Below are 27,903 nucleotides of genomic sequence, written 5' to 3' on the forward strand. Positions count from 1 at the left end.
GTCACCTGTAGGTTTCTGAAAAGCGTTTTTGAAGCCTAAAGTGGGTGGAGCTGTCCGTCGCCATCCTGGCAGCGCGTCACCGCGCGTCACTCCCAGATAATCGAAAATTGGCAAAGAGGCGGGAGCTGGTTGCTGAAACCACGCCCACCTTGCTCAACAGTGGTGACAGCAGCGGCAATCCAACTGTCACTCAAGTGGCCACGCCCTTAATTATGCAGAACTTTAAGGCTTAATATAATTTAAACGGATGAGTTATAAAAAAATTCACCCCCCTCACAGTTGTCATGAAGGGCAAAATTAGCTATATAGACCAAAACCACTTTTTGTACCAGTCTCTAAACACATTTTCTTCTACTGTAAATTTGGGCATTTTAACATGGGGAGTCTATGGGACTGACTCCCTTTTGGAGCCAGCCTCTAGCGGCCAGTCGATGAATTGCATCTTTGTTTTAGTCACTTCCATGTTGGTTTCACGAGAGAGACCGGAAGGTTGCCGCTTGGTTTTAACATTGCATAACAACAAACTAATTTATTACAAAAGATCAAGCAATGAACACATTGACGGATATGTGCCATTAGCAAGTGTCAAGAACAATTAAATGACGCTATATAACAGAAAACTCACAAAATCAATGTGATCTGATGTGACAGAAAGTGAAATGGCATTGTGGTACAACAGATTTGATCTTGCTCAGATTTGTTTGAGCTTTCAGCATGAAAAATTCAACAACAACAAGATGTGTGTTAGATGCAATATACAGTATACAAAGTGCTGCACTTCAAGGTAACTGAGCTAATATTTCAGCTTCTCACTCGGATCAATAGAAACACTGATTCCCCTGACAGGTTTTCACGCCATGCAGATCCAGCGTTTCATGACTTAAGCATCCTGTCTTGATTGGAAGGTGACAGTATATGGTAAACAGGAAGGAGGAATGAGCCAGGGTTAACAGTCTGACCTGTTCTGAAAACTTATTACAAGGCTAATCAGTATGCTTTAGTGACACTACATGTACATTATTGCACATGTGCATTATGGTGCATTTTAAGCAATAAGTCAGTAAAGCAATAATGACAGATCATAATCTGCTCGTGCAGGTGTCTCTGAGATGCTCACAATACCTGAAACCATTATGATAGAAGTATAGCTGGGATGAGTACCAGAAGAGACCTCCCATCTGAAGAGAAAATCAATTAAAGGCACACTAAAAAGTGGAAGGGATGTGTATATGGATGTGGGGAAAAAATCAATTGGAGTACTGGTAGATGGCACCTTACAGCAAATCTACTGAAGAGTGAAGGTGGTTAGAAAAGTTGCTGACGTGGATACAGAAAATGTCAAACACTGGAATGGTTTTCCAAGCACTCAATCAATTCCTGTCATAACTAATGTAACTTAAGAAAGAAAGATTTCAAGAAATACAATACTTCAAAACAAAAAGGTTGTTTGGGTAAATGCAAAAGATATTTACACATGTTTCTAAATCAAACAAAACAATATATTTTATAAAAAATAAAATAAAATGTATGACAGTAATGAGAATTTAGTTTTTATTTGTGATGAAAATGTCAGTATGCAAAAAATCGTAATGGTCCAAAAATCCTTTTATAAATAAATGAATGAATGTTATTTATCATATTAACAGTAACTGTTTAGATTTATAAGCAGTTATTACCCATGTATTGTTTTTTTTTTTTTGTGCTTATAGTGGATGAGAGTGTATTGTCTGTTGTGACCACAGGACGTTCATCATACTTGCACACTTCATGAACATGAACAATAAGGATATTGCTACTACATGAATTTTTTATTCATTTCAGGAACTTGATTTACGATGCACTTTGCAGTATATTTGATCCAATTCACAAATTCCACTTAATAATCCGGTTTCAGTGGTTAACAGGCCGCTGCCACTAGATTTTAATGAATAACAACTAACTCTTCAGTATATTTCTTTCTTAGCAAAGCTATACTACACGGCTTCTGAAGACTAGTCAATATTCTAACTAGTCAAAGTCCTTTCAATCATTTTTGGGTGTACTATCTCTTTAACACATTTTTTTCTTTCCTTTTGATTGCTGAACTCTGGGGAAAAGGCACAAAAGCGAATGGATACACCACTTTGATTAATTCAGTGACAGAAGTGTGAATAAGCTCTCATTGTGATTTAAAATGAGGGCCTGTCAATGTCCCAGAATCCCTGCTGAAGGTGCTCTGCCTCCCAGCTGCGCTCTGAGAGAGAATAAGACAGAGAGATGAGACTCAAGTATCGGACGTTGCTGTAACCACATGGATCTTTGCTGTATAATGTAAGAGGCAGATGGTTTGTGGAGGATGGTGTGTGTCCATAATGCCGACTTTCTCCATCTGGTTCCTGTTATTTAGGACAGGCAGTCACTCTCCGATGCCCACTCAATAACCATTCTCTAAACTAGTCTCTGAATTGTAATTTTGGAAGATTTTGAGCACAGTCTCTCTTGGGTGAAGCTCAGAAAAAAATGTCAGATCCATACTTCTTAAAAAAAAATAAAAAAAAATAATATATATATATATATATATATATATATATATATATATATATATATATATATATATATTTGTATAAAGCATTTATACAAAATAATGTCTTTTTTAAATAATGTCTTTTTTAATTTGTTTTTTATTTATTTTATTACATATATTTTTTGTGTTTTATACATATTTTGTGTTTCATATTTATATTTCACTGAAAAATATTATACAATTAAAAAACATTATTTTGTATAAATGCTTATATTATATATGTATGATGAATTTTTTAATAAAATAGTAAAACAAATGAAAACGTAAACAGAAATAAACTATTAAACAAAATATATTACTATATTTTGATATTATAATTATATTATATTACAATTATGCAATATGTTTAATATATATGTATTACACACACACACACACACATATATAAACACTTTATTTTTATTATAGAAAATGTGAAATAAAATATAAATATGATATTAAATGATGAAATTGATGAAAAAAATGAAATAAAATAGTAGACAAAATAAAATATCATTCTTACACATCTTACTATCTCCTGCATACTGCAAGCATCACTGTAACTGTGTCTGCGAACAGATAGTATGTTTTATATTGGCTCCAACAACAGGAAGTATCTGAAAACACAAGTGTCAACAGCAACAGCTGCGATAACATTAAACACCATACTGTGCAAACATTTATGTGAATTCGCCTCTTTCACATGAACATACGTGTGTATAGGAAACAGAAAGAAAAAAGAGAAAGAGAGCGCTCAGAGCAGACATCAGTTAGCTCTGTCAGTGATTTGTTCCAGACAGCGTCTGCATGTCTGTGACAGCAAGGCAGGAGTCTGTTCTGTACCGCTGCCAGCACAACCCAGAAAATCCTTGTTATTTCTGTAACTTGGTGGGCTGCAGTCAAACCTGCGTTGTCTATCTCATTTATTCAAGGGTATTGGTGATTAATATGCATCTTGCATCAGCGAAATACTATGTTATCAGTTTAGTTAGCAAGATATTGCAAAATTACTTAAAACATAAAACCAAATCATACAAATACAATTACAATAACAAAATTCAAACAAAAAAAATAAAAAATAGAAAGAGAGAGAATGGCACAACAAATTTCTGTACACTCCTAACAAAGCTCCTCACGACTCCACCAAAGATTATGTAAGCAAAAATGAATCCTAACATAAATCAAACACTGATTTGAACCCTGACATCAGCACATATGGCCAAAACAATGTTTTATGCAAAGTTATAAGCAAAAGCGAGCTCATCACATTCATTTTGACTGATGCATTTAGTAGTTATACTATACATACATAATGCAGGTAAGTTGTAGAGTATGTGGGTGTTGTTAACGGACTTTTGCTGCATGAAATCTGCCAAGAAAATGACAAAGAATTTTCAGTTTCTGTCTGTTTGAACTCATATTTAACATGCACTTTATACTCAAAAATGATGATTGATGAAACACATATACTGTAGTATATATAGGGAATAAAGAAGTGTGGACTAAAGACAACAACATACTGTTTAAAATAAATGTCATTTATAAATATTTAGACTAAACTAAAAATGATTCATAAAATAAGAATAATAATGATATTATAATTACTAATAAAAATAATATAAATATTTTTAATAATATTAATAATTCATAATTAGTTAATAATTAAACATCAATCACAAACACTGTTTTTTTTTTTGACAGATTATTCATTTTTTATGACCTTAAAAAAAAAAATAATAATTGAGACAACAATTGGCGTCAGTACTGGCCAACATTATGAGTAATGAGCACCAACAACATCTAAGAGGAATTGAGACAACAATTGGCGTCAGTACTGGCCAACATTATGAGTAATGAGCACCATCAATAGCTACAGTTCACAACCTGTGTGATGCTACACCTGGAGCTTGTTGAGTTTTGGTGGGGTTTTCATCACATGCGCGAGGTCATTTCCTGTTGTTGTATTTTTTATCAGGTACCTCCAGGGTCCATTTTCAGGTTTCAGCAATGCATGGAGAAAAACAGGAGAGCCAGGGCTGTTCTCAGAGTCTCTGGAGGCTTATAAATCCAGGGTGGAGTTTGGCTAGAATGCTTTCCTCATGCAATGAGAGAAACCAAAAAATACAATCTGTATGGATCCTTTAGAAACTGTTGAACAATATTACATAAAACTTATGATATAAAAAGTAATTTTATATAAAAGTATGTTTTCATTTTATCAAAACTAAAAATGATTTGATTCAAGTCAACAATATTTAACTACTCCTAATGAAGCATCTAAAACATTGGTCTTTTTAGCAAGAACATTACAGTACATGTTTATATACTACATATTATTATTTAGTGGAAAATAAGAAACTAGCTATTTGTATGACACATCATTACAGACACACTAACTAATCTACCACTTCCTGGTAAGTGTTTTTATAAAGACAAAGAGAGGAGGATACACTAAACAGTTCTTCAGCTACACACATCTGCAGCAATGCAGCGCGTCTTATTCACTGCAACACAGGTTCAGCTGACAGCCGAATGCAGGGCGAGAATAATAGAAGACTGTATTACCCCAAATCACCTTTGGGGCAGAAGATGCTCGGGAATTAGGAGCCCGGAGCAAGAAAAGAGGCTTTTCTTCTTCATTATACTTTGTTGAAAGAGATTTCTGTTTGAAATTGAAATTCACAGCACTTAAACAGACTATGAAAACAGCTTTATCTTCTGTTGAACAGAGCCACTTAAATAGCTTATTCTGAGAAAGCATTTAATGCACAGCACTGCGCACAGCCAGTTGATGTGAAAATGATCTGCAACTTGAACGGCGGTTCACTTCAATGATAAATGCATACCTCATCATACTAATACAGCATTAAATAGTCAACAATAAATTCACTGCACCTCCCGAGGCACTGAAAACAAGTCCATTCATCACAGTGAAAATTATAGGATTGGGTTTTATATGGTATCGCTCTTGCTGTCTTTTCTTCTTTGTCTCTTTTTGGAGTGCCATCGGTCATCAGCACAGACTAGGCCAGGTCTGGAGTATTTTAGGGCAGTAAATTGCCCCGTATAGAGAGACTGTATTCCAGTCCTCTGCCTCGGGCATCTTAGAACAATGTCACTTATTAGCCATCCTTAGAGAGCGAGCGTCCTACATACATGCTGGGAAGGGAACTGAGACAGGGCAGGGGTCCATTTAATTGGCACACAGGTCAGGAGCCATGGGCCACTACCACCTGAACACACAAACACTGAAGGATAGGAAACTGTGCCACTGGGCATCATCTAAACAATGTGTAAGGGATGTCTGAGTCTGCTTTTAACATGCTGGCATGGAAATAAAGTGGTGGTGGAGAATTAGATTTAGTGGAGGATTATATTGATATAATCATGATGTCTAACATTCTGTCTAATGTAAGTGCCTCAGAATGATTGTTTACCTCAAATTAAAGAAATTAAAATGAAAATCAATTTTCTTAAATTAACACAAAATGTTGAAAATGGACTTCTAAATAAAACTATTTTATTTGAACAGAAATAGACTGCTATGAAAATGGAAGGGTTAAAATGCTGGCATGAACAGTTGTATTTAAGGAAAGCAGATGCATAATAGATATAATAGGTATATATTTATTAAAGTGAATATATAAATTATATTGCTCAAAATCTGCAAATATTGATAAAATTTTAATTTGAAAAATTAAACAACATTTTGTAAAACTTTGATTATTGCCTTAATCTTTTAAACAACTGGGAAGACTGATCGAACTACATTTCATAAAATTCGCCTGTCAAGTTCCCAAATCTGTGTATCAGCATAAGAGAGTGTATTGTGCATGTTAATTTTTGACAGACATCAATGTTGAACTATTCAAGTGATGTGGATTTGAAAACAGATTAATCATAAGGTAATGATTATTTATTCTTATATATGCGCAAACACACACACATATAAAAGATAGAAATACTTAGATATATAGGAAGTGTGCTGATGACCGTGATACAGTCCATAAGGCAGCAAATGGATTTGTCACACTTTTAGGGAGAGCAAATGAGAGATATAGAGTCTATAGTCTACAATTGGCTGTCATAACATCCCTGTAAGAGCAGAGTACAGACTTTATTCATTTCATTGTCAGAGCGCACAGTTTCTTTTACTGCAGCCAGTGAAGAAGCAGTCTAGAAAGCTGAAGTAAAGCAACAATCAATACACAGACCCCTGGGTAAAGCAGACGGGCTCTTTCCCAAAGTCTCATTGCAGCAGAAATAAACAGTGAAACACTGTGCAGGGTTCTAGGCAGTTTCTGCTCTGAGAGATGTAAAAGGTACAGGCCTGAATCCACACCAGTTCTGTAGAGCCACTGCTGTTTGAAATTTTCAGATCCACCCAGAACTCTGAAAATCACTGGAGACAGCAAAGCAGCAAAATTAATTGCATCTCACACAGTCAAGCTTTCTAGCCTTACAAAGTTTACTCCACTGACCACAGGATTGGACAGACATACTGCTTTGTAATACTTTAACCTGACCTGCAGAGGACAGCATCGTGTTTTTATTTTACACTCTTTTAAACAATTTCCATGATTATCTATTGTTGTTGTTTCACCTTCATTTTCTGTTATTTTTGTTAGCAGGCTGCAAATTCTTATTTGGTTAGTTCTTAATAGCGGCCCAATGGCCCAAATGTGAGTGTTGCCAACCAAGTCAATGCTTCAATTAGTGTCAATTAGACTCAGCTCCAGCAGGGACTTGGGGAATTGTTGCTTGGTGGTTGTTATTTGGCTTTCTTACTGGCCCAAGTCAACAGACCCAATCCATAATTCATCCTTCATCATGCATAAAACATTACCAAGCTCAACCGGATGCATAATTAGATGTACCATTATGTACCACCAATGTTTATATTCATAGGGTCCTGTGATTTCAGAGAGGCCGAAAACACGGATGGAATGATGGAATCCTGTCATATATACAGAACCTTAAGGGTCTTAACAACAACTGTCAAAATAAAACTTTGATTTAAGTTGCAGAAACTATGACGGAAATATATAAATATAGAAGAGTATAATGTACGACTTGTAGTAATAATAATACATTTAGAATAAAATAATTTCTAGCATGTTTTAATTTTTCAACAGTAATACTCTGCTGTGCAGCACTTTGAATGCCAAAAGTAAAAGGAATTGTTACATTTTCAATTGATTATATTTCAAAACATGAATTAAACTAGATTAAAATGTTTCATCCATTCCTTTGATTAAAAAAAACCGACCACAAATTCCCAAAAAATTTACCTAAAAATAAAAAATAAAAAAAAATAAAAAAAAAATATATCCACTATTTTTGTTGAATTTTCAATAAATTGTTCTTAAATTGTATGTACTGTATTTCATGATTTCAATTACATTTTTGTGCTTTTTGATTACTAGAACATTTATCCAGAAAAATTACAATTGAAAAAAAAAAGAGAATTTGGGAAGAAATAAAACAGATTTATAGGGCCCCATATTTACAGCAGATGATTTATCTAAATCCTTAATCCTAAGAATGAACAATAAAATAGAGATGCTCCCCTGTAAGTATATAATTAATCAGGCCTTCTTCTCTGTAGTAGCACTGAAAATGCTGTTTATTGGTATTAATTTGGAATGTGGTGCTGGCTCACAATGCAATAATCATTTGCATCAGAGTATCAGAGACTAAAATCAATATCTCTCACCACTGGGAATCTTGAGAAATGAGGTCTTTTGCGCCAAGAGGTTATACTATGGGGGTTGGCTAGAAAAACTAGGGCCTGTATGACCAGTTTTTATCGATCAGCTCCTAGAACCCTTGCTGATGTCGTGAGGGGGAGGTAGGCAGGAGTCCTACGAGGCTTCCTTTCTACTGTTTCCTGCTCTCTGTCTCTTACGACATCACTTTTCATTTTCTTTCTCAGTCTAGGACAGGCAGATTTATGACTCCATATGGATCACCTACTGTAGAAATGCTCTATGCCCTTTAGTGTGTATTTAAAAGAGGCCCGACAGTTACTAAGAGTTCATCAGAGTTACCATATTTCCACCCTACCTTACACAGTACCACTTACACTTTTACTTTATGTACTGCCAAGTTATGTAGCTCAAAGAGTAAAGCAAGGTGCCAGCAACACCAAGGTCATGGGTTTGAACTTGAAGGCTTAAATACACAGCTATAGCCTAGAATGTAAACTCTATGACCAATTTGTACTAACTGTAAAGACCATCCCAGTGTAACAGCTCAGATATGAGATGTTCAGCATCTTCCAAAAATCATAAAGGTCTTATCACTGTAGATCAAGTCACATCAAGAGCATTTCAGTGGAAACAGGGAATTACTGTTCAAGTACACACCCTCCATTTGTAACCATAAAACACTCAGCAGTCTATTTCCTCTGTTTCCTGAGGGACCGAAAAACATTTTGAGCTCTATTTGCTGTTTACCACAAATAGAATAAAAAACAAATGCATAACAGTGAATCATTTTACTCATTTAGTTAACTGAAGAGATGTTCGAATCCTCATACTCAGAACATAAAAAAGATATATACAAATTAATATACTCTTATTTATAACATAAAAAAGACATTTAGCCTCTTATGTAGAACATAAAAAAGATATATATAAATTAATGTATTTTGTGTTTTTTCCTAACATTGTTTTGGACCCCACTGACTTTCATTATATGAACAAAACCGATCAAACATTCAAAATATCTTTTATGTTTTGCAGAAAAAGAAAGTCATACAAGTTTGGAAGGACATGAAGGTAAGTCGGTCCTTTTAAGCTGGGTTTTGGGTTAATACCATTGTAGTATTTCCTTTTTGGCAACATTTAATAAACTAATGGCACTGACCTGTTTTCTAACGGCCGAATTCTAACAATTATCTCATTCTTCATGTTCCATTTAACAAGATTAACAATGGACTGATGAATTCTAATAGCAATTCCGACTTTATAAATGGAGCAGCTGACCAACCATACACAGAAATGTGTGCTAACTAAAATATGTTCACAAAAATATCCATCATAGAAAACAAACATACCCACAGAAAGCTATGCTTAACACACAACACTGTACTGAGATATATAGGAACAATACAACTTCTAAATACAAACTAAAAGGTGTGTATACGGTGAAGGCGTCTCTTAAAAAGATTTCATATGCCATTTCTTTCCTCTTGCACTTTCAGAAAATCTGATTTGCAAGTAAATTCTGGCAAACCTCTCCAAGGACTTGGAGCCCAAAGGCAAATAGTGCAGTGTGGTCTTTTACATTCTGTTTAATATTCATTAGAATAAAGGAGAAATGTAGACAGATAAGGGGAAATGAGAACAAATACAGCAAGTCAATCCTCGAGAGGAAATATCACCTCCAGGACTCGTGGCCTTCACGAGACTATCAGCGGCAGACAGACTCTATTACAAACAGCACAGATGCTTTGAACAGAAACAGAGATATAGATACTATCCGAAAGGCAAGCAGCAAAACAGATGTGCATTATTGATTGTACTATGAATCTTAGAAGATAAATCAACTGTCTGCACTGTCTGTACTTAATGTTTTTCTAAATAAACATGAAGAAATGCATTTCTAATTTTTCTGAAATTAAATCTGAATAGATTAAATACAATACTGCATTGCAAATAACTACAGTAACAGATGCTGCACACTTCTATGCAATTTCTAACTATACAATGAAAGCAAGTTATGTCAAACTGACCCCAATTTTGGGGCTGGATTTGAACCACAAGCTATATCATGATTTCCATGATAGAGTTAATTAAATACAAGCCCACAAGGCAGACTAGCCTGATCTAGTGGGAGCTGCCATGAAAAAAGGCATTACTGACACAATTTCATGACAATCATTTACTGCAAATGGCTCAGTGTCAGTGTCAGGGAATAACTATAAAAGTCTGAGATAAGCATTCATACATAATGTGAAGCTAAACAAAGACCCATTAGTCAAAGTCGTTGGTCTTCCAGTGTGCTTTACTTCGGGAGAATTGAGGGGTCATTAGGGAACACAAGGACAGTCATAAAACAATTAAGACATTCTTTGAAATAAGATTTTGAAAAAACAAAAACAAACAAACAAACGTTCCAAGTAACAATTAATATTTGTATGTGTCATTTTCTGGAAATAAATGTGATTTTTTTTTCAACACTGACAATCACAGGTAAAAATTAAATTTTTAAATAAATTAAAATAGAAAACAGTTGTTTTAAATAGTAACAATGTTTCAAAATAGTACTGTTTTTACTGTCTTTTTAATAAATAAATGCAGCCTTGGTGAGTATAAGAGACTTAACAAAGATTACAATTTCCCAGGCCTTAAACTTTTGCATGGTAGTGTGGCTTAATACATACACTCATCAATTATGACATATTTATGAGGAACTTTCAGATTGATCAAATGAGCATGCTACCATACCCCTCTATGTCATCATTATTAACACTGACTATCAATGGATAAATAAATGCACCCACAGTTCCTGGATCACTGCAGTAGTATCTCGTTCCATCTCTTTTGGTCTCATTTTTCCACTGTCTCTCTCCTTTCATCCCTATCTCTTCATCATTTCACCTCTCTTAAAGAGTCCATTTGTCCCAGATATGTTACACTGGTCGATCAAATACGGTAACAAAACAGCAAAGGGTGTCCACTTTGGATGGTTACTGCATGCTCCATTTGACTCATTGTACTTATAATTTAGGATGTAAGGAAACTCAGACAATTGAAAAAAAAAAAAACATGGGCTGATGGCTGATTTTTTTTTATAACAATACAAACGTTTCATACAAGCTTTGAACGTTACTTGCATCTGACTAAACAAGCCAACATCTGCTTAGTTCTGTCTGAGTTTTATACATACCAATAAACAGACAATAAAATGTAGCTTATATATGCCATATTGAGTAAACATCTTATTGACATTCAGACAGAGATGCACAGACAAAAATTCCCAGCAGGGATGGACAATATGGGCCAACGGCCCAGAAAACTTCCTGACACACCAAAGATGCTTCATAAACCTGTGACACCGGAATCAATCCCCACTTGAGCATGAACAAAAACTTAATTTAACAATATGTGACCCTGGACCACAAAACCAGTCTTAAGTAACATGGGTATATTTGTAGCATTAGCCAAAAATACATTGTATGGGTCAAAATTATCGATTTTCTTTTATGCCAAAAATCATTAGGATATTAAGTAAAGATCATGTTCCATGAAGATATTTTGTACATTTCCAACCGTAAATATATAAAAACTTAATTTTTGATTAGTAATATGCATTTCTAAGGAATTTAAAGGTGATTTTCTCAATATTTTAGATTTTTTTGCATCCACAGATTCCAGATTTTCAAATAGTTGTATCAAAAATGGACCCTTATGACATGATTTTGTGGTCCAGGGTCACATATTTTAAAATATACTCACAAAACAGCACCATGAAAATATAATAGTACTGTTCATAAAAGACAGGTTAAAATACATATAAAATATTATACATGTATGTGTGTAGCCTATACACATAACATTAAATACATCTTCATCATTTCCATAAATATTGTACACTTACACACATACATGCATAAACGCATACACACATATCACCCGAGCTGTGTTTACCTCCTGCAGCTGCTCTAACTCCTGTTTGAGAGCCTCCTGCTCGGTCTCGAGCTCGGCGTACTGCTGCTTGAGCGTCTGGTTCTCCTCCAGCACCACCAGACCGCATTCCGCAGCCCGGATCTTCTCCCGGTTCGCCTCCGCGAGCTCTCGGGTCAGCCTCTCCACCTCGGTCCGGTAATGATCCACCGATTCCCCGCATCCTCCATCGGCTGCCATAGCCTCCGGTCTCCGGTCGGGTGTAATCTCTCAGAGAGGCGGAGGCTGAGGAGGAGATTCAGGTAGATGCTGCAGTCCTTCTGTTCACCCGATGCGCTGATGTTTACTGATGCTTTAAAATGATGTTTACACGAGCGGCATATGAACTAGAATCGATTTCTTCATTGTAAATAGTGCTGTGATAAACCGCACTAATGTTCCATCCATCAAAGACATGTTTTATCGTGCCCAACTTATAATGTTTTGAGGAGAAGCGGCGCCATCTATCCGGAATGCAAAGTGAGCAGAAGTTGATCCTGTCTCTCAATTTGTGACGTCACTCCATTCCCCCACCCCTCATCGTTTACACACCGTCTTATTACTGTATATTATTAGTAGTATATGTAAAGGTAATGCTAATTACAATATGTTACATCATATGTATAACCATCATATGTAAATTCTAATTAGGCTATACATTAAAATATTGGACACAGGTATTATTATTACTATTATTATTAAACACACACACATGTAAAACACTACACATGGGGTCCTTTGAGAAATTTCAGAAATTCTCAGATACACGAATCTGCAGCACATTATTATTATTATTATTATTATTATTATTATTATTATTATTATTATTACTGCATTAGGTTATTATTATTAATTTACTTTATTATAGGGGCTAACCTGAGTGTTATTGTGGAGGACAACATGCATTATTTAAACACTTTTACGCCACCTGCTGGACAATTAAGAAAAAAATACATTCTTAAAGAGAAGTTGTGAGCAAAAATAAATAGTATAAAATGTATTTATTTATTTGAAGAGGCTATTTCACGGTTTAATTATTTCATATTGTTTAAATATGGCTAGAAGCTCTTTGAAAGTCAAATCTTTATAGATGATATAAAGAAAAAAATAAAAAGACTAATCAAGAATGACTTTGCATGAAACATCATGCATATTCATTGTTTAAAGGAATGCAAAGCAAGTAAATCTTAACCATAAAAAACATATCTCAAACAATGAAAATTCAAAAACCATAAGGCAAGGCAAGGCAAGGCAAGGCAAGGCAAGTTTATTTATATAGCACATTTCGTACACAATGGTAATTCAAAGTGCTTTACATAAAAGAAGGTAAAGTAATCATGAAGAAAAATAATAACAAAAATAAAACAAGCAATTTTAAAAAAACATAAAACAAGCAATTTTAAAAACATTGGAAATTATTTAAAAATTGACTTATTTAAAATGAATTCAAAAAAGTTAAAAATAGAAAATGATTTTACATAGAATACAGTGAAATATGTAAAATACAGTGCAATCAATTCGGACATCGCACAGTGCTCATTCAACAAATGCACAGCTAAACAGATGAGTTTTGAGTCTAGATTTAAATGTGAATAATGTTTTAGCACATCTGATCTCTTTTGGAAGCTGATTCCAACTGCGGGCGGCATAGTAACTAAAGGCGGACTCCCCTTGTTTTGTGTGAACCCTTGGTATTTCTAACTGACTTGATCCTAATGATCTGAGTGGTCTGTTAGGTTTATATTCAGTGAACATATCTGCAATATATTTTGGTCCTAGGTCATTGAGTGATTTATAAACGAGTAAAAGTACTTTAAAATCAATCCTAAATGTAACTGGAAGCCAGTGTGGACCTGAGGACTGGTGTGATATGCTCAGATTTTCTCGTTCTAGTCAGAATACAAAACGCAGCATTCTGGATGAGCTGCAGCTGTCTAATGGTCTTTTTTGGGAAGGCCGGTGAGGAGACCATTACAGTAGTCCACCCTACTGGTGATAAAGGCATGAACAAGTTTCTCCAAGTCTTGACTGGAAACAAAACATCTAATTCTTGCAATGTTTTTTAGATGATAGTATGCTGATTTAGTTACTGCTTTGACATGACTACTGAAACTAAGGTCTGTCTCCAGAATCACACCAAGATTCCTGACTTGATTTTTAGTTGTTTGTCCCCTTGAGTCAAGGTATGCATTCACCTTGAAAACTTCATCTTTGTTTCCAAATGCAATAACTTCAGTTTTTTCCTTGTTTAACTGAAGAAAGTTCTGGCACATCCAACTATTAATTTCATCAATACATTGGCAGAGGGAGTCAATGGGGCTGTAGTCATTTGGCGATAAGGCTAGGTAAATCTGGGTATCATCAGCATAGCTGTGATAGGCAATTTGGTTCTTTCTCATTATCTGACTTAGTGGGGAGCATATACAGGCTAAACAAGAGCGGTGCCCATAATTGAGCCTTGTGGGACTCCGCATGTCATGGACGTCCACTTAGACTTATGCTCTCCTAGACTCACATAATAACCTCTCCCTTCTAAGTATGACCTAAACTATTTGAGTACCATCCCAGAAAGCCCGACCCAGTTTTCCAGTCTCTCTAGTAGTATGTTATGATCGACAGTGTCAAACACAGCACTGAGATCTAGCAATACCAGCACTGATATTTTGCCAGAGTCAGAATTTAAGCGAATATCATTTATTATCTTAATGAGCGCTGTCTCTGTGCTGTGATGCAGTCGGAAACCAGATTGAAAATTGTCCAGGTATCCATTTGAGTTTAAGTATTTGTTAAGCTGATTAAAAACTACCTTTTCTATAATTTTGCCTATAAAAGGAAGATTAGATATTGGTCTATAATTGCTCAAAATGGTGTTATCAAGATTGCTCTTTTTCAGGAGGGGCTTTACAACTGCAGTTTTCAGGGAGTTTGGAAATGTCCCAGAAAGAAGTGAGGCGTTCATCACTTCTAAGAGATCTGCTTCTAAACAGTTAAGCACACTTTTGAAAAAAAGATGGGAAGTGTGTCAAGATAGCAGGTGGACGATTTTAGATGCTGCACTATTTCTTCCAAAATTTTGCTATCAATTGCTTCAAAAATAGACATAGTATCTTTATGATATTGAGTCCAGATCTGTCTGACCTCTGCATTACTTGAGGATGTGCTAATCGCCTTCCTGATATTAATGATCTTCTCAGAAAACAAGGAAGCAAACTCATTGCATTTGCTAACTGAGAGCATTTCACTGGGAATCTGACTTGGGGGGTTTGTCAGTCTCTCAACAGTTACTGTTTATAAGGTTTGAGAAGAAATTCTGTCTAGCTGTGGCTAGTTTCACATTAAAAGCATGAAGGCTGTCTTTATAGATGCTATAGTGAATTTAAAGTTTTGTCTTCCGCCACATCCGCTCGGCTTTTCTGCATTGTCTTTTCATAGTCTGAACTGCTGTTGATCTTCTCCAAACTGATTTCTGTCTGTTTGTTTTCTTACTGACTATTATTGGAGCAATATCATCAATAACATTCTTAACTTTTGAGTTAAAGGAATCAAGGAGAATATCAACAGAGTCTGCAGAAATGCTTGGTGTTAGAGATATAGCCTCCATAAACCGCACACTAGTGTTCTCGTTAATGCATCTCCTTCTGACAGAGACAGATCTAGATTCAGTGGTAGCAGAGATCAATATATCAAAGAAAATACAGAAGTGATCAGATAGTGCCACATCCTTAATAACAATGGATGAAATGTTTAGACCCCTACTGATGATTAAATCTAGAGTGTGTCCACCTTTGTGTGTGTGTCCATGCACGTGCTGAATCAGATCAAAAGTGTTTAGAACCGTTATCATTTCTTTTGTAATTTTGTTTTCTGCATTATCTATATGAATATTAAAATCCCCTGCAATAGCAAAATAGTCAAACTCTGAGGAAATCATTGATAGCATTTCTGTGACCTCTTCAACAAAGGCTGGAGAGTATTTTGGAGGCCTGTAAATAATGATAAACAGAATGCGTGGAGCACCTTTCAGCACAATCCCTAGATATTCAAAAGACAAGTACTGACCATGTACTGACCAAATGACATTTGCTTGCATTGATAGACATCTTTAAATAGAGCAGCTACACCTCCACCTCTCCTAACAGTCCTGCAGACACTCATGAAAGTAAAGTTAGGAGGGGCTGCTTCATTGAGGACTGTTGCACTGCAGCTGTCTTCTAGCCATGTTTCATTTAGAAACATAAAATCCAGATTGTTTGTGGTTATAAAAATCATTGATTAGAAATTATTTATTTTTTAGTGAGCGAATTTTTAAAAATGCTAACTTGATGGCAGTACTTTGTGTCTTTACATCAATCTTAGTTTGATGCATTATAGGCCGCAGATTAGATGAGTTTGCCCTTGAGCTTGAAAATCACGACTTTCTATCACGTGATAAAACTGAAATAGAGAAAGCTACAGGCACACTGGGTTCCCGCTTGTTCTGTAAACATTTGTGAATGTTGTTGCTATTATAGCGGGGACCCGACACATACTGTATCACCGAGAGCTGCTATCAGTTGTTTTTGGTTCACCTACAGCAGATGGAGGGTTTGGGCCCTGGCGTTGTGGCAGCGGTCGGAGAGCTCTCACAGGAGCAGGGCCCACAGGCTTTGGTGGTTGGGGGGCCCGCTGTTTTTTTTGGTGATATTTGCGGGCTTGCAGCGAATGAGGTGAGAGAGTTTAGTCCCAGCATACACCAATTCCTCCATTTTCTGTGAGAAGCACAGAAGTGGAGATGCTGGAGAGAGGGATAATGTGTCTGGTGAGAGGGGCTGTGTCTCTGGTGTTTCCAGTGACTGTGATATGTTGTCCTGGATTCCCTGGCTTCCCTGGCTGTTTTCCAGAAGGTCGTCCTTGGGTGCTGAGTCTTGTATCTGTTTTGATACATTACAGTCTGTCTGTGAGGAGCTCTGTGGGCAGGGCTCAGCCAGGATAGTGTCCATCAGCAGTGCTTGTTGTGGCTGGATGGTGTTATCAGTGTCCTTGTGGGATATGTCAACCACATGATGACTCGGACCTGGTGTGTGTGTGCTGAATGAATTGACATACTCTGCTGAAGGATGGCGTAAGCAGAAGTAGATATTGTCCTTAAGCACTCTAGCTCCAAGTTTGTTAGGGTGGAGGCCATCCGGTTTAAACAGTTGTCTATGGCCCCAGAACAGATTGAAGTTGTCGATGAAATTCACTCCTTTTATATTGCAATATCTTTGTAGCCATGTGTTCAACCCAAGCAACCGTGAAAACATATTTGTTCCCCTTGCTGGAAGTGGTCCACTGATGAACGACTGAACTTTGAGTCTTCGAAGTGTTTCAAAGAGTTCACTGAAGTCCTTCTTAAGGAGTTCTGACTGCTCTTTCCGAATATCATTCTTCCCCACATGGATGATGATTCGATTTGCAGTCTTGTGCTTCATCAGAATGTTCTGAAGTTCCTTGTTCACATCAGAGACCGTTGCTGGTCTATAGAACAAACAAACTATACAAGTTTCTATAGTCGAGACATGAAGCTGGTCTAAAGAACAAACAAATAGCTATATCTATTATTAATAGCTGTGAAACTGTAAATAACTGTGTTTCAACTGCCACTGAGATGATCAATGATCACTGAAATATTTGATAATAATTGCTACACACTTTCTTTAGTCTCTGCCACACTTCAGCTGAATGTAACATTAAATGTGACACATTCCTTATCCAGAATGAAGCATGTCTAAGTACATTATGGAGGAAGAAGCGAACAGGCTCAGAAAAAGACCTCATGACACACTGTACTTCTGAATGTCAGATTTCACCAGCCTGCATGTGATTTCGTTTTCTCAGACAGTGTGGCACACATACTGGTCTCAAGTTTTCAAGCACAATAATTTGATTGGCCAGGAAATCAAGCACATCATCATGTGTGTGCAGAGGTCAAAGAGCACATGTGCATTATCTGGAAAACTTCCTTTCACAATCATTAACTACTTTCAAAACAGTGGGATTCATTTCGTCCGAGGAATGCCCATTAAGGTAAGTACATGGCATGTCTTAATATTTTCTAATGGTCTAATGAAAGAAATGGTCACAGGATGATTTGATCTCTAAAAGTAGTAGCCCAAATGGACATTCAGTGGGTGGATCTGATGAAAGAATGATTGGATGATTAGGTTTGTGCTGTCACTATCTCAAATAAATCTACAAAATGAGAGACATGTGATGCATAGTATTCGGGAAGTCCTGGTTTAGAAAGCTTTACCGGAATGTAAAATCCTGCTCATGTTCATTATTCTCTGCAGTACATTCATTAAGCATATTAAATAATTTATGCAAGGAGGAGAATGGTTGTTTGTCACACATTGTACTCTAGTAATGTTTTACTCTAGTAAAATATTTTTGAAGGCACGTAACTTAAGACTTGACTACAAAAAAGTTGTCATGCCATATGGGGTAAATTGAGAGCCATTGCAGTAATACTGCCAGTACAAATTATTATAAGATTCAATAAAAACAATAACATTACCACATATTGGTATAAAAAGTAGAATGCACACTGTAGGCTATATATAATTTAGTAATTCAGCATTTAAAATGTAAATATTACATGCATACCTTGAATGTCCTGCAAAATAAGCTGAAGGCAGTGTATTAAAATCTTAGCAAAAAAATTTTGAACTTTATGGGAATAGAATGTTTACATGTTATTTGTACTGTGGATCTTTGGATTTTTTATTACAATAAATTTACTGTAATTAAAATTTCAAAATATATTTTTATATTTTGTTTCCATTCTAATTTTACTTAAAGATTCAGTTATTTTTGTGTTTGAAATTTGTTTTAAATATGTCAGTGTTTTTATTATTATTATTATAATTTTTTTAATTTATTCAAGTTGTTTGAACTATTTTATTACATCAAGTTAAACTAAAGGAAAATGTTAAAAAAATGTTGCTTTGGCAATTAGCTGAAATAAAATAAGTTAATTTCATTTTATGTTTATTTTAAGAAACTAAAATGTAACTTTAACTTTTTTTTCAAGCTTTAAATTTTAGTTAACTATATTAAACCTGCAGCCAAGTTACTATGTAAACCCGGCAATAAACAACATATAAGGACCCTTGCCCTAAAATAAGTAATAAATTATTTTCTCTTTTTTTTTTTTTTTTTTTTTTTGAATAAGGAATGTAAGAAAGAAAGAAAGAAAGACTTTGAAGATGAATTGCAAGGTGATTAACATGCATGCAAATGCACTGGTGCACATACACACATCTGTGTGTGTTAGTGTGTATTCCTAAGCCAGAATACAGAGCAGCACGTGGCTCTGGTCAGCTGCCTGTTAGTTGTGGTGTAATTGAGTTCACATGAGCAGCTGATGGGTCCCATAGCATTTACAATCAGCAGCAGAATCCCCAAACCCTGTCCCGTGTCTCTGTTTTTACCCCTCCTTTCTCTTCTCTCGTCTCTTCTTTTTATGCTGTCCTTAACTAGCTCTTGCCCTCTGTCTTATTAGAGATCACATTTAGAATTCTACACTGTCTCCTGCCTCCACACTCATGGCTCCGGAGAAAACCAGTGACGGATTGGACAACTATGCATTTACTGTGAGTAACCTCAAAATAGACATAAATTTTGGGTAGAATTGCTAATTTCTTTGTTAAATTAGCCTTAGAGCTTCTGGAAGTAGACAGATTGAATATAGGAACATTACATTTGAATGTACTGTGATCATTGGTGTGTAATGGGTCTTGTTTTCATTGTGTAAATCAAAGTTACGTCAGTTTGCAGTCAAGTTATAAGATCTTTAAATTCACAATTCAGTTATAAAAATCTATGGCATGTGATAATTTCTATCAATGGTGTTGTAACCAAAGATTCGTATCACTTTTGATAATGCATGTGTTACTCATGTGTTTGTTATTGTGGTCATGCTCAATGTTTTAGTAACTGGAATGTGGACTGGAGCAGTGTGTGTGTGTGTGTGTGTGTGTGTGTGTTTTACAGCTCATGCTTTTTAATTTACAAAAAGTATGAAAAAATAGCTATTTTTGCATATTGATCAATCAAAAAACGTTTAAATCTTTATCATAAAAAGCAACACTCTTGAGAGTGAAAGAGGTTATTGTTTTTTTCTTTTTTTTTGCAATTTATATGTGCAATTATATTTATATAATGACATGAAATTGATAAAATTAGGAAAGGTTGTTGATTGAAAACTGCTAGGTCAGAAACTGGATGTTTTTTGTTTTTTTTTAACTTTAGGTTGATGGTGTAGACCATTTCTGTGAATTACCGGAGAATGAAAATGGAAGTGATCGTTTCTCAGAGGAGGGAGACAGTGGCAAGCTGGCATATTGTGTCACTGATATTCCACCGTGGTACCTTTGCATCTTTTTGGGAATTCAGGTAAGTGGCACACACACATCTGCCCGTGTTGAATATGTTGGATTTGTATGATAGAATTTATCATCAGACAGTCTTGATTAGAGTGTGCACTATGAACAACACTGTATTCATCAGTACAAAAAAAAAACAATTCCAATATAGAATTGGCGCAAAAAAACAGTTTCAGTGTACATTGTGTTTCAAAAATCTAAAACCACATTTAAAATCTGAGATTTTTAAATTATTTTTAATGGCCCATATAGTATGAAGCTGAGAATATGAAGCTTATACACTCATGGAGAGAAAACACCCAAATTTTTTCAGAAGCCCAAACTGAGCAAAAATATGGAACTTAGTGCAGTTGTTATTATTTAAATGGACAAAAAGTAAGCTGAAATTAGATATACCTGTGTATAGCTGACACCTTGTAATGTAAATAAAAGAGATTTTTGTATGACAGTATAGACTGCCTGCATAAAATGCATATACTGTACAGTAAATATCAAATGTCACTCTCCAAATAACATGATTTAGCAGATGATATTTAAATATTTAACTTTTCAGCAGTGTTCGTATTATGTTGATAATTCAAAGGCCTTGGAAAATGAATGCATCAAATATGATATAATAGCTTTACAGGTTTAACACTCGGCACTATTTTAAATTAAATTAGCAAATTTGTAAGATTGATCATGTGCACAGTTGGTAGTCATCATGTGTACTTTCAGATGTTAATGATATCAAAGCAGAAGGGGAACATATAAAACCCATATTTTTTAATTCAAGGTGTTGATATACTGATAGTATGATGTCTATAAATTATGCAAAATAAAAGCATTTTAACTAGTGGTCTTTAACTTTTAGACTTCACTGTATATATGTGTTTAGTAAGTCACAGAAAGAACTTGCATAACAATTTGTCTCTGTTTCTCTGACAGCACTATCTTACAGCTTTTGGTGGCATCATAGCCATTCCTCTGATACTGTCTCAGGGCCTCTGTCTACAACATGACAGCCTCACGCAAAGTCACCTAATCAGCACTATTTTCTTTGTGTCTGGGGTGTGCACCTTACTGCAGGTCACTTTTGGAGTGAGGTATGGTTGCTTTTATCGCTCTTGGCAAAATTGTATGTTTCACAGGGAAACATCAGAATTCAAAAACAGTGCCAGAACCAAGGCCAAGGTCAGCTCACCTAGTAAGAAGATATGTCATGATGTGTAAACAATATTTTAAGGATGAGGTGTAATTAAACAATGAAACACTGTGTTTTGATCATCTTCATGAATCAGGGTTGTTTTGTGGTTACTTATTATACGTTTGCCTTGATTTTCTGAGGCAGGTTCCACATAAATTATCTCCCAGGACAACAATCCAAACATTCAATCCATGGGTTCATTGACCTAGGAAAGTGTGAATAATGTAGGCGTAGCAATGTTTTCACCATCTGATAAGCCTCTGCTTGTTTAAGGCTGAAGACGTATTGCGCTCTTTTTAGGGCTACTTGACCTGAATAACAGGCCAAAGATATCCTAAACGTTATCTTTACAGATCTTCAAGAGCATTAACTTCTATACTAATCAAACGTAATTAATCTAAATCAGTCTGTTACTTATGTACAAGCAAAAATATGTAGGACTTTGGTCAGAGTGATTCCTGTAGAATCTAAAAACCATAATAGGATTAGGAATTTTCCATCTTATTACCATGAAGTTCAGTACATTTTAAACCCACATTCCTCAGGCCTCTCAGCTGTGGAGCTCCCTTTTGTGTGAAGCAGTGAAATTGTTGTATTAGTTCAAGAAAATATGTCTTAATACTCCCAAAACCATTTGGGAGTGGTTTTGAAAATATCAAGAAAATATGTCTTAATACTCCCAAAACCATTGCTTTCTGTAGGTGTAACTGATTCAGTGCAAGATTGCAGTGTAAACTCACACACACCTCAGATGTTAACTTGTACAATAAAATCATTTTATACTATAACAGTGCCATAAATCTTAACTATTAACAACATACAATAACTTTATGGCCTGGCTTGGCTTTTAGAGAGGAATCAGGAAGGGTTGAGAATGAGATACTAAACTTGACACATCTCAATATTAAAAGTCGGAAGAAGCTTTGTACTTATTGAACAAAAACAACAACAACAATTATACATTTGGTGACAAAGCTCTTCTTTTTCCTAATGCAAGGTTACCCATTCTCCAGGGTGGAACTTTTACTCTCCTGTCACCCAGCATGGCTTTGCTATCAATGCCTGAATGGACCTGTCCAGCTTGGACACAGAACGCCAGCCTGGTCAACACCTCCTCACCTGAGTTCATTAATGTTTGGCAAAGCCGAATGCAAGTGGTGAGTATCTCAGTACCTGATAGTCGATGTAAGGACTAATGAACATATGTAGAGTGGTTCTGAATATATTTCGACACTTAAAACACTTTAAAATGTAGCATTCATTGCAATAATTAACGCTCAGCCAAAAAAAAAAAAAATAAAAAAAAAAAAAAAATTCAGCAAAAAGACACTTACATTTAAAAAATAAAATGGCTAGATGGACGCTAAATTTCCTAAACTGGACACTTGAAGGAAACTGATTTCATATAGCCATTAAAAATAGTGAATAGCGAGAATAGCATCACTTATTTGCAAATTGTGTGATAACATGGCTTAATATTTTATATTCTAACCCAGCCAAATTCATAATTTTTGGGGCACTGCATATTTGGATGGATGGAAAGTTATTTGACCATAGATTTTCAATATTATCTTATTAGATCAACACAACATATATAATAATATTTTTTATTGTATAATGCTAAAATTCAGATTCTGTTTTCATCTCTCCACAGCTCCAAGGCTCGATCATGGTGGGCTCCCTATTCCAAGTGCTAGTGGGATTTTCCGGTCTAATTGGCCTCTTCATGCGTTTCATTGGCCCTTTGACCATTGCACCAACTATTTCACTAATCGGCCTATCACTGTTTGACTCCGCTGGCATGAACGCGGGACACCACTGGGGCATCTCTTCCATGTGTGTACTTCTTAAATTAATTATCATCAATACAATTCTGAAGTAGGTAGACTGTAGTAAAGAATATTGTTTAAAAACTTTTTTATATTTTGCTTTTAGTGTAGATAACTACATCAAATTACTAAAAAATAGCATTGTTTGGCATATACATGTTTTGTATTATATACTACACTGCACATATTTTACTGATTTTGGACAAACAAGCAACCACATTTAAGGTGATCAAAAACAAAATAGTATATAAACGGACTCAAACCTGTGAATCATTTTTTGTGAAATGGTTCATATATGAATCAACCAAGAGAACTAGTACACTAGAAAGTATCAGACTGTCCAACATGGACTGTTTATACCACCCAGGCACTATACATGATTTTAGCCTTGACTTTCCGCTCACTAACTGAATACTGTAGTTAAACGTGCTGTATGTTTTGATGATTTTGACTCTACTAAAGTATAAAAATACCATAATATGTTTGCAGGTATTTAAGAAACATGCTAAGTTAACATACTTGTGTATCTGAAAAACAATGCTACAGTCAGTTATTCTCCTCTGAAAATGTGCGTTCTGGGCCGGAATCTTGGACTTTGTTTTGGTTTGTGAAACCCGCCCACTGCCAGTTTACCCAATTGTATTTCAGCACCACGGGTTGCCAGTTGGCGGAAAACACAGTGTATTTAATTTCATTCATCGTCAAGTGTGCTCGTTCCTGTTTGTGTCATCAATCTGGCAACCTGCGTGTGTCAAGTCTGAGGAGGAGGGGCCGGGTGAAAAAACTCTCCAATATTTTGAATTTGGACTGCAATACCTAGTTCAACCACTCGTTATCAATCCTACATACAGCACCTTTAAGTTTGTAGTCTTTTGACTTTTAGTTGGTTACTCCCCAATAATGTTCCCACAACAGTAGTAGCCAATATGAAACATTACAGTTTAAGATGGTATAGTGCTGAATATAATCTCTGGACATGTCATGTTCTTTTAAACCTAATCTGACACAGAGCCATAACACAGTCTTATTTTCCTCCACAGGACGACATGTTTGATTGTGATTTTCTCGCAGTATCTTCGCCATATTTCCATCCCCTTCCCCAAATACAGCAAAGCCAAGAAGTTTCACACCAGCAGGATTTACATATTTCAGATTCTGCCTGTAAGTCTTGGTAAAATGCATTTTCTAAACATTAATGTTCCATAAAACTACTTTTATAAGCAAGGTGTGTTTCCTTAGGTCCTGCTAGGAATCTCTCTGTCCTGGTTGATTTGCCACCTTCTGACGATCTACAATGTCCTGCCCTCAGACCCTGATAAATATGGCTATCTAGCTCGAACTGACATTAAAGGAGATGTTATGGGCAGGGCGCCTTGGTTCAGATTTCCTTATCCGGGTATATAACCAAAACAATTAAGACCCAGTATATGGTTATATGGTCATTGCTGTATTTTACAGGAACCATTATCTATTATATGCAATCATAATCCATATCATGGTTTATTTATGGCTATGTAACTGTATTCCCAGGTCAATGGGGAGTGCCAACTGTTAGTCTGGCAGGAGTTTTTGGAATCCTGGCAGGGGTCATATCATCCATGATTGAGTCATTGGGGGATTATCATGCCTGTGCCAGATTATCTGGCGCCCCACCACCTCCCAGACATGCCATAAACAGAGGCATTGCCATGGAAGGCATCGGGTGTCTGCTGGCAGGTGCCTGGGGAACAGGCAACGGAACCACCTCCTACAGTGAGAACATAGGAGCCTTGGGTATCACTAAGGTACAAAGTTTCACAATAAGTTTTACTAGTCAAAATTAATTTGATCTGATACTGTAGGCAACACTACTTTTTTTGAGAGAGAGAATGTTTGGCACAATTTCTGTGAAACTATGACACTAATCGAGAGAAACCTTTTATCTTTTGCAGGTTGGCAGTCGCATGGTGATTGTGTGCAGTGGCTTTGTAATGATTATAATGGGAATGTTTGGAAAAATTGGAGCCATATTTACTACAATGCCAACACCTGTTGTTGGAGGAATGTTTCTGGTCATGTTCGGGGTCATTATGGCTGCTGGTGTTTCAAATTTACAGGTAAAAACATTATGGTTAATGCAAAAAGCTACACATTAGGGATAATGAAGTGCTCACATTGTGCACCTACCTATATATATAAAATATTATTAATATGACTGATTTCCATTATTAATAGTATACAGACATGAACTCTTCGCGCAACATCTTCATCTTTGGATTCTCCATGTTCACTGGGCTTGCTATTCCCAACTGGATAATGAAAAACCCCACATCCATAGCAACAGGTATGTTAACTATAATCTGTATTGGAAAAGCACATGCTACAGACGCTTTATATACAGACACATCTGCTGTCAACACACTGCTTGCTGTCTTACTTCTTGTATTAGGAGTTGTTGAACTGGACCATGTACTTCAAGTGCTACTGACAACCAGTATGTTTGTTGGAGGATTCTTTGGATTTCTCCTTGATAACACAATACCTGGTGAGTTCTGCTAATCTGCTTCAATAACTATGCCTATTCCTAATACACACAGATAAAGACATTTACTGATATTCAAACCAAAAAATTTTCAATTTAGAGCATTACTCCTTTTACCCATAGATATCATTTTAATATGGCTTCACTATCCACCTTATTTTTCCCATAAGAGCGGGCGCAGCCATGTGTAAACTGAATGTGTCTGGTTTCCTGGGTCATCCACTTCCAGCTGTTTTGTGTGATTTACCATATTATTTTAATGTATTATCTTAATTATGAACACAATGGTTTATAGTGCAAACAGTTTTACCGTTTACTGCACTTTGTTATTCTTCTTGTTATTTCCCTACGACGGCTTATGAGCCAGAAGTCTAACACGTTACCAGAAAACAGCTTACTTCTGCACTGAAAAATAAGGAGGATACTCCATGCCTCTCTCCTTTGCTTTATGTGTGAACATGTAACAATTATAACCTTGTAAATTAATAAAATCTGACTCATCAAGTAACTTTTGAGACTCTGCAATAACAGTCTGTTTATTATTCCGGCAGGAACAAAACGTGAACGAGGTATTATTGCATGGAACAAGGCCCACCAAAATGAGTCAGACAACACCTTAGAAAGTGATGACGTGTACGGGCTGCCCTTTGGAATTAATAGCTGCCTCTCCTCCTTCACATGGACCAAATATGTGCCCTTCTGCCCTTCACACAAAGTCAGCAGACAGGACGACGCACCAACCAGTTTGGATTCTTTAGACACCAAAACAGAGCCTACCAACGATACACACATTATAGCGGGGGTGGCACTATAGTCTGTGATGGGGATTTCCATTTACAAACCCCATGTACATAATTTAACTTTTAATCTGAAGCACTGTGCAAATATATCTCTCTATATTCATATAGCCCTCTATGAATCATATGTCACCATAATGTTAATGTGAATGATTTTACTTCAGTTGTTATTTTCATCACTACTTATTTTCACTGTAAATAGTATGTCTGATATGTAACCCATCATCTCAACTTTTTATAAGTAATAAATTATTATTCTTCATTTAGTAAGGAGGATTTTTCTTTATTTGCCAACCTGTGGCGTGCGGTAGTTCAAATCAATTGTGAATCGGTTCGTTTGGACGCTTATTCATAATAAACTTGGGGTGTTGTGCCCAATTTTGACCCCCTGCCAAATAATTCCCCCCTCTCGTTCAAATCGCTACCTAATCCTAACCCCAACCCTAATCCTAACCCCTCCTCCAAACCTACTCCTAAACCTACCAATACTAGGGGGGTAATAATCTAGCAGGGGGTCAGAATTGGGCACAAAAAACATGCACTTTATGGACAATAAATCTGTTAACAGCTCTCATTAAAACACACCTGATGGACACATGCTGAAGTATTATCTGTTATTAAAGGGTCCTCAGAGGCTCTAAAACCAAGATAATGAGCCCATATGAATGAAATAGCTTCTGTTGCTTGCAGACAGTGTTGATTGACAGTTTTGAGGTAGAAGTGACCAAAGGATCAAAAAAGAGCCAAATACAAAATGAAACGGCACAGTTTACCACCAACAAAATTATGGATTTAAGAAGGCTATTTGAGACAAGATTGTACAGCCATACTCCTTTTAATCCACAAGATGGCGCTAAATAATATCAGTCTTCATCCGTGTTTTAATCCACAAGATGGCGCTAAATAACAATAGTTGACACTCCTCTATTCAACTCAGTTTAGAGCTACATTT

At 36.0% G+C, this 27,903-nt stretch overlaps 2 protein-coding genes across 9 annotated transcripts in view; one reads left to right on the top strand and one right to left on the bottom strand.

Moving 5' to 3' along the window:
- The window catches only part of bicd1a (bicaudal D homolog 1a), a 33,967-nt gene extending 21,234 nt beyond the window's left edge, over positions 1-12,733 (bottom strand). For 4 of the 7 annotated variants that reach the window (XM_019121806.2, XM_019121802.2, XM_019121801.2 and 1 more), the window contains exon 1: positions 12,199-12,732. In XM_019121806.2, the coding sequence (XP_018977351.2) occupies positions 12,199-12,414 (216 nt within the window). In that variant the 5' untranslated portion in view covers positions 12,415-12,732. Of the gene's footprint in view, positions 1-12,198 lie in introns of all 7 variants that reach the window. The other 3 variants (XR_006157129.1, XM_019121799.2, XM_019121798.2) reach the window with 1 other exon arrangement.
- A 5,460-nt stretch (positions 12,734-18,193) lies between these two features.
- zgc:110789 (Xan_ur_permease domain-containing protein) lies at positions 18,194-27,466 on the top strand. Of its 2 annotated transcripts, XM_042744327.1 has the most exons (13): positions 18,194-18,258; positions 19,736-19,826; positions 20,485-20,628; positions 21,546-21,703; positions 22,802-22,961; positions 23,459-23,640; positions 24,674-24,794; positions 24,873-25,029; positions 25,164-25,417; positions 25,565-25,729; positions 25,848-25,956; positions 26,062-26,157; positions 26,706-27,466. In XM_042744327.1, exons 2-13 carry the CDS (start codon positions 19,779-19,781, stop codon positions 26,966-26,968), a joined length of 1,857 nt encoding a protein of 618 aa, XP_042600261.1. In that variant the 5' UTR covers positions 18,194-18,258; positions 19,736-19,778; the 3' UTR covers positions 26,969-27,466. The 2 variants fall into 2 exon arrangements, with proteins under 2 accessions (XP_042600261.1, XP_042600262.1); XM_042744328.1 differs by lacking the exon at positions 18,194-18,258 and having other exon boundaries at positions 19,446-19,826.
- The last annotated feature ends 437 nt before the right edge of the window (positions 27,467-27,903 follow it).

This window comes from Cyprinus carpio, chromosome B18, assembly GCF_018340385.1.
Source record: "Cyprinus carpio isolate SPL01 chromosome B18, ASM1834038v1, whole genome shotgun sequence".
NCBI lineage: Eukaryota > Metazoa > Chordata > Actinopteri > Cypriniformes > Cyprinidae > Cyprinus > Cyprinus carpio.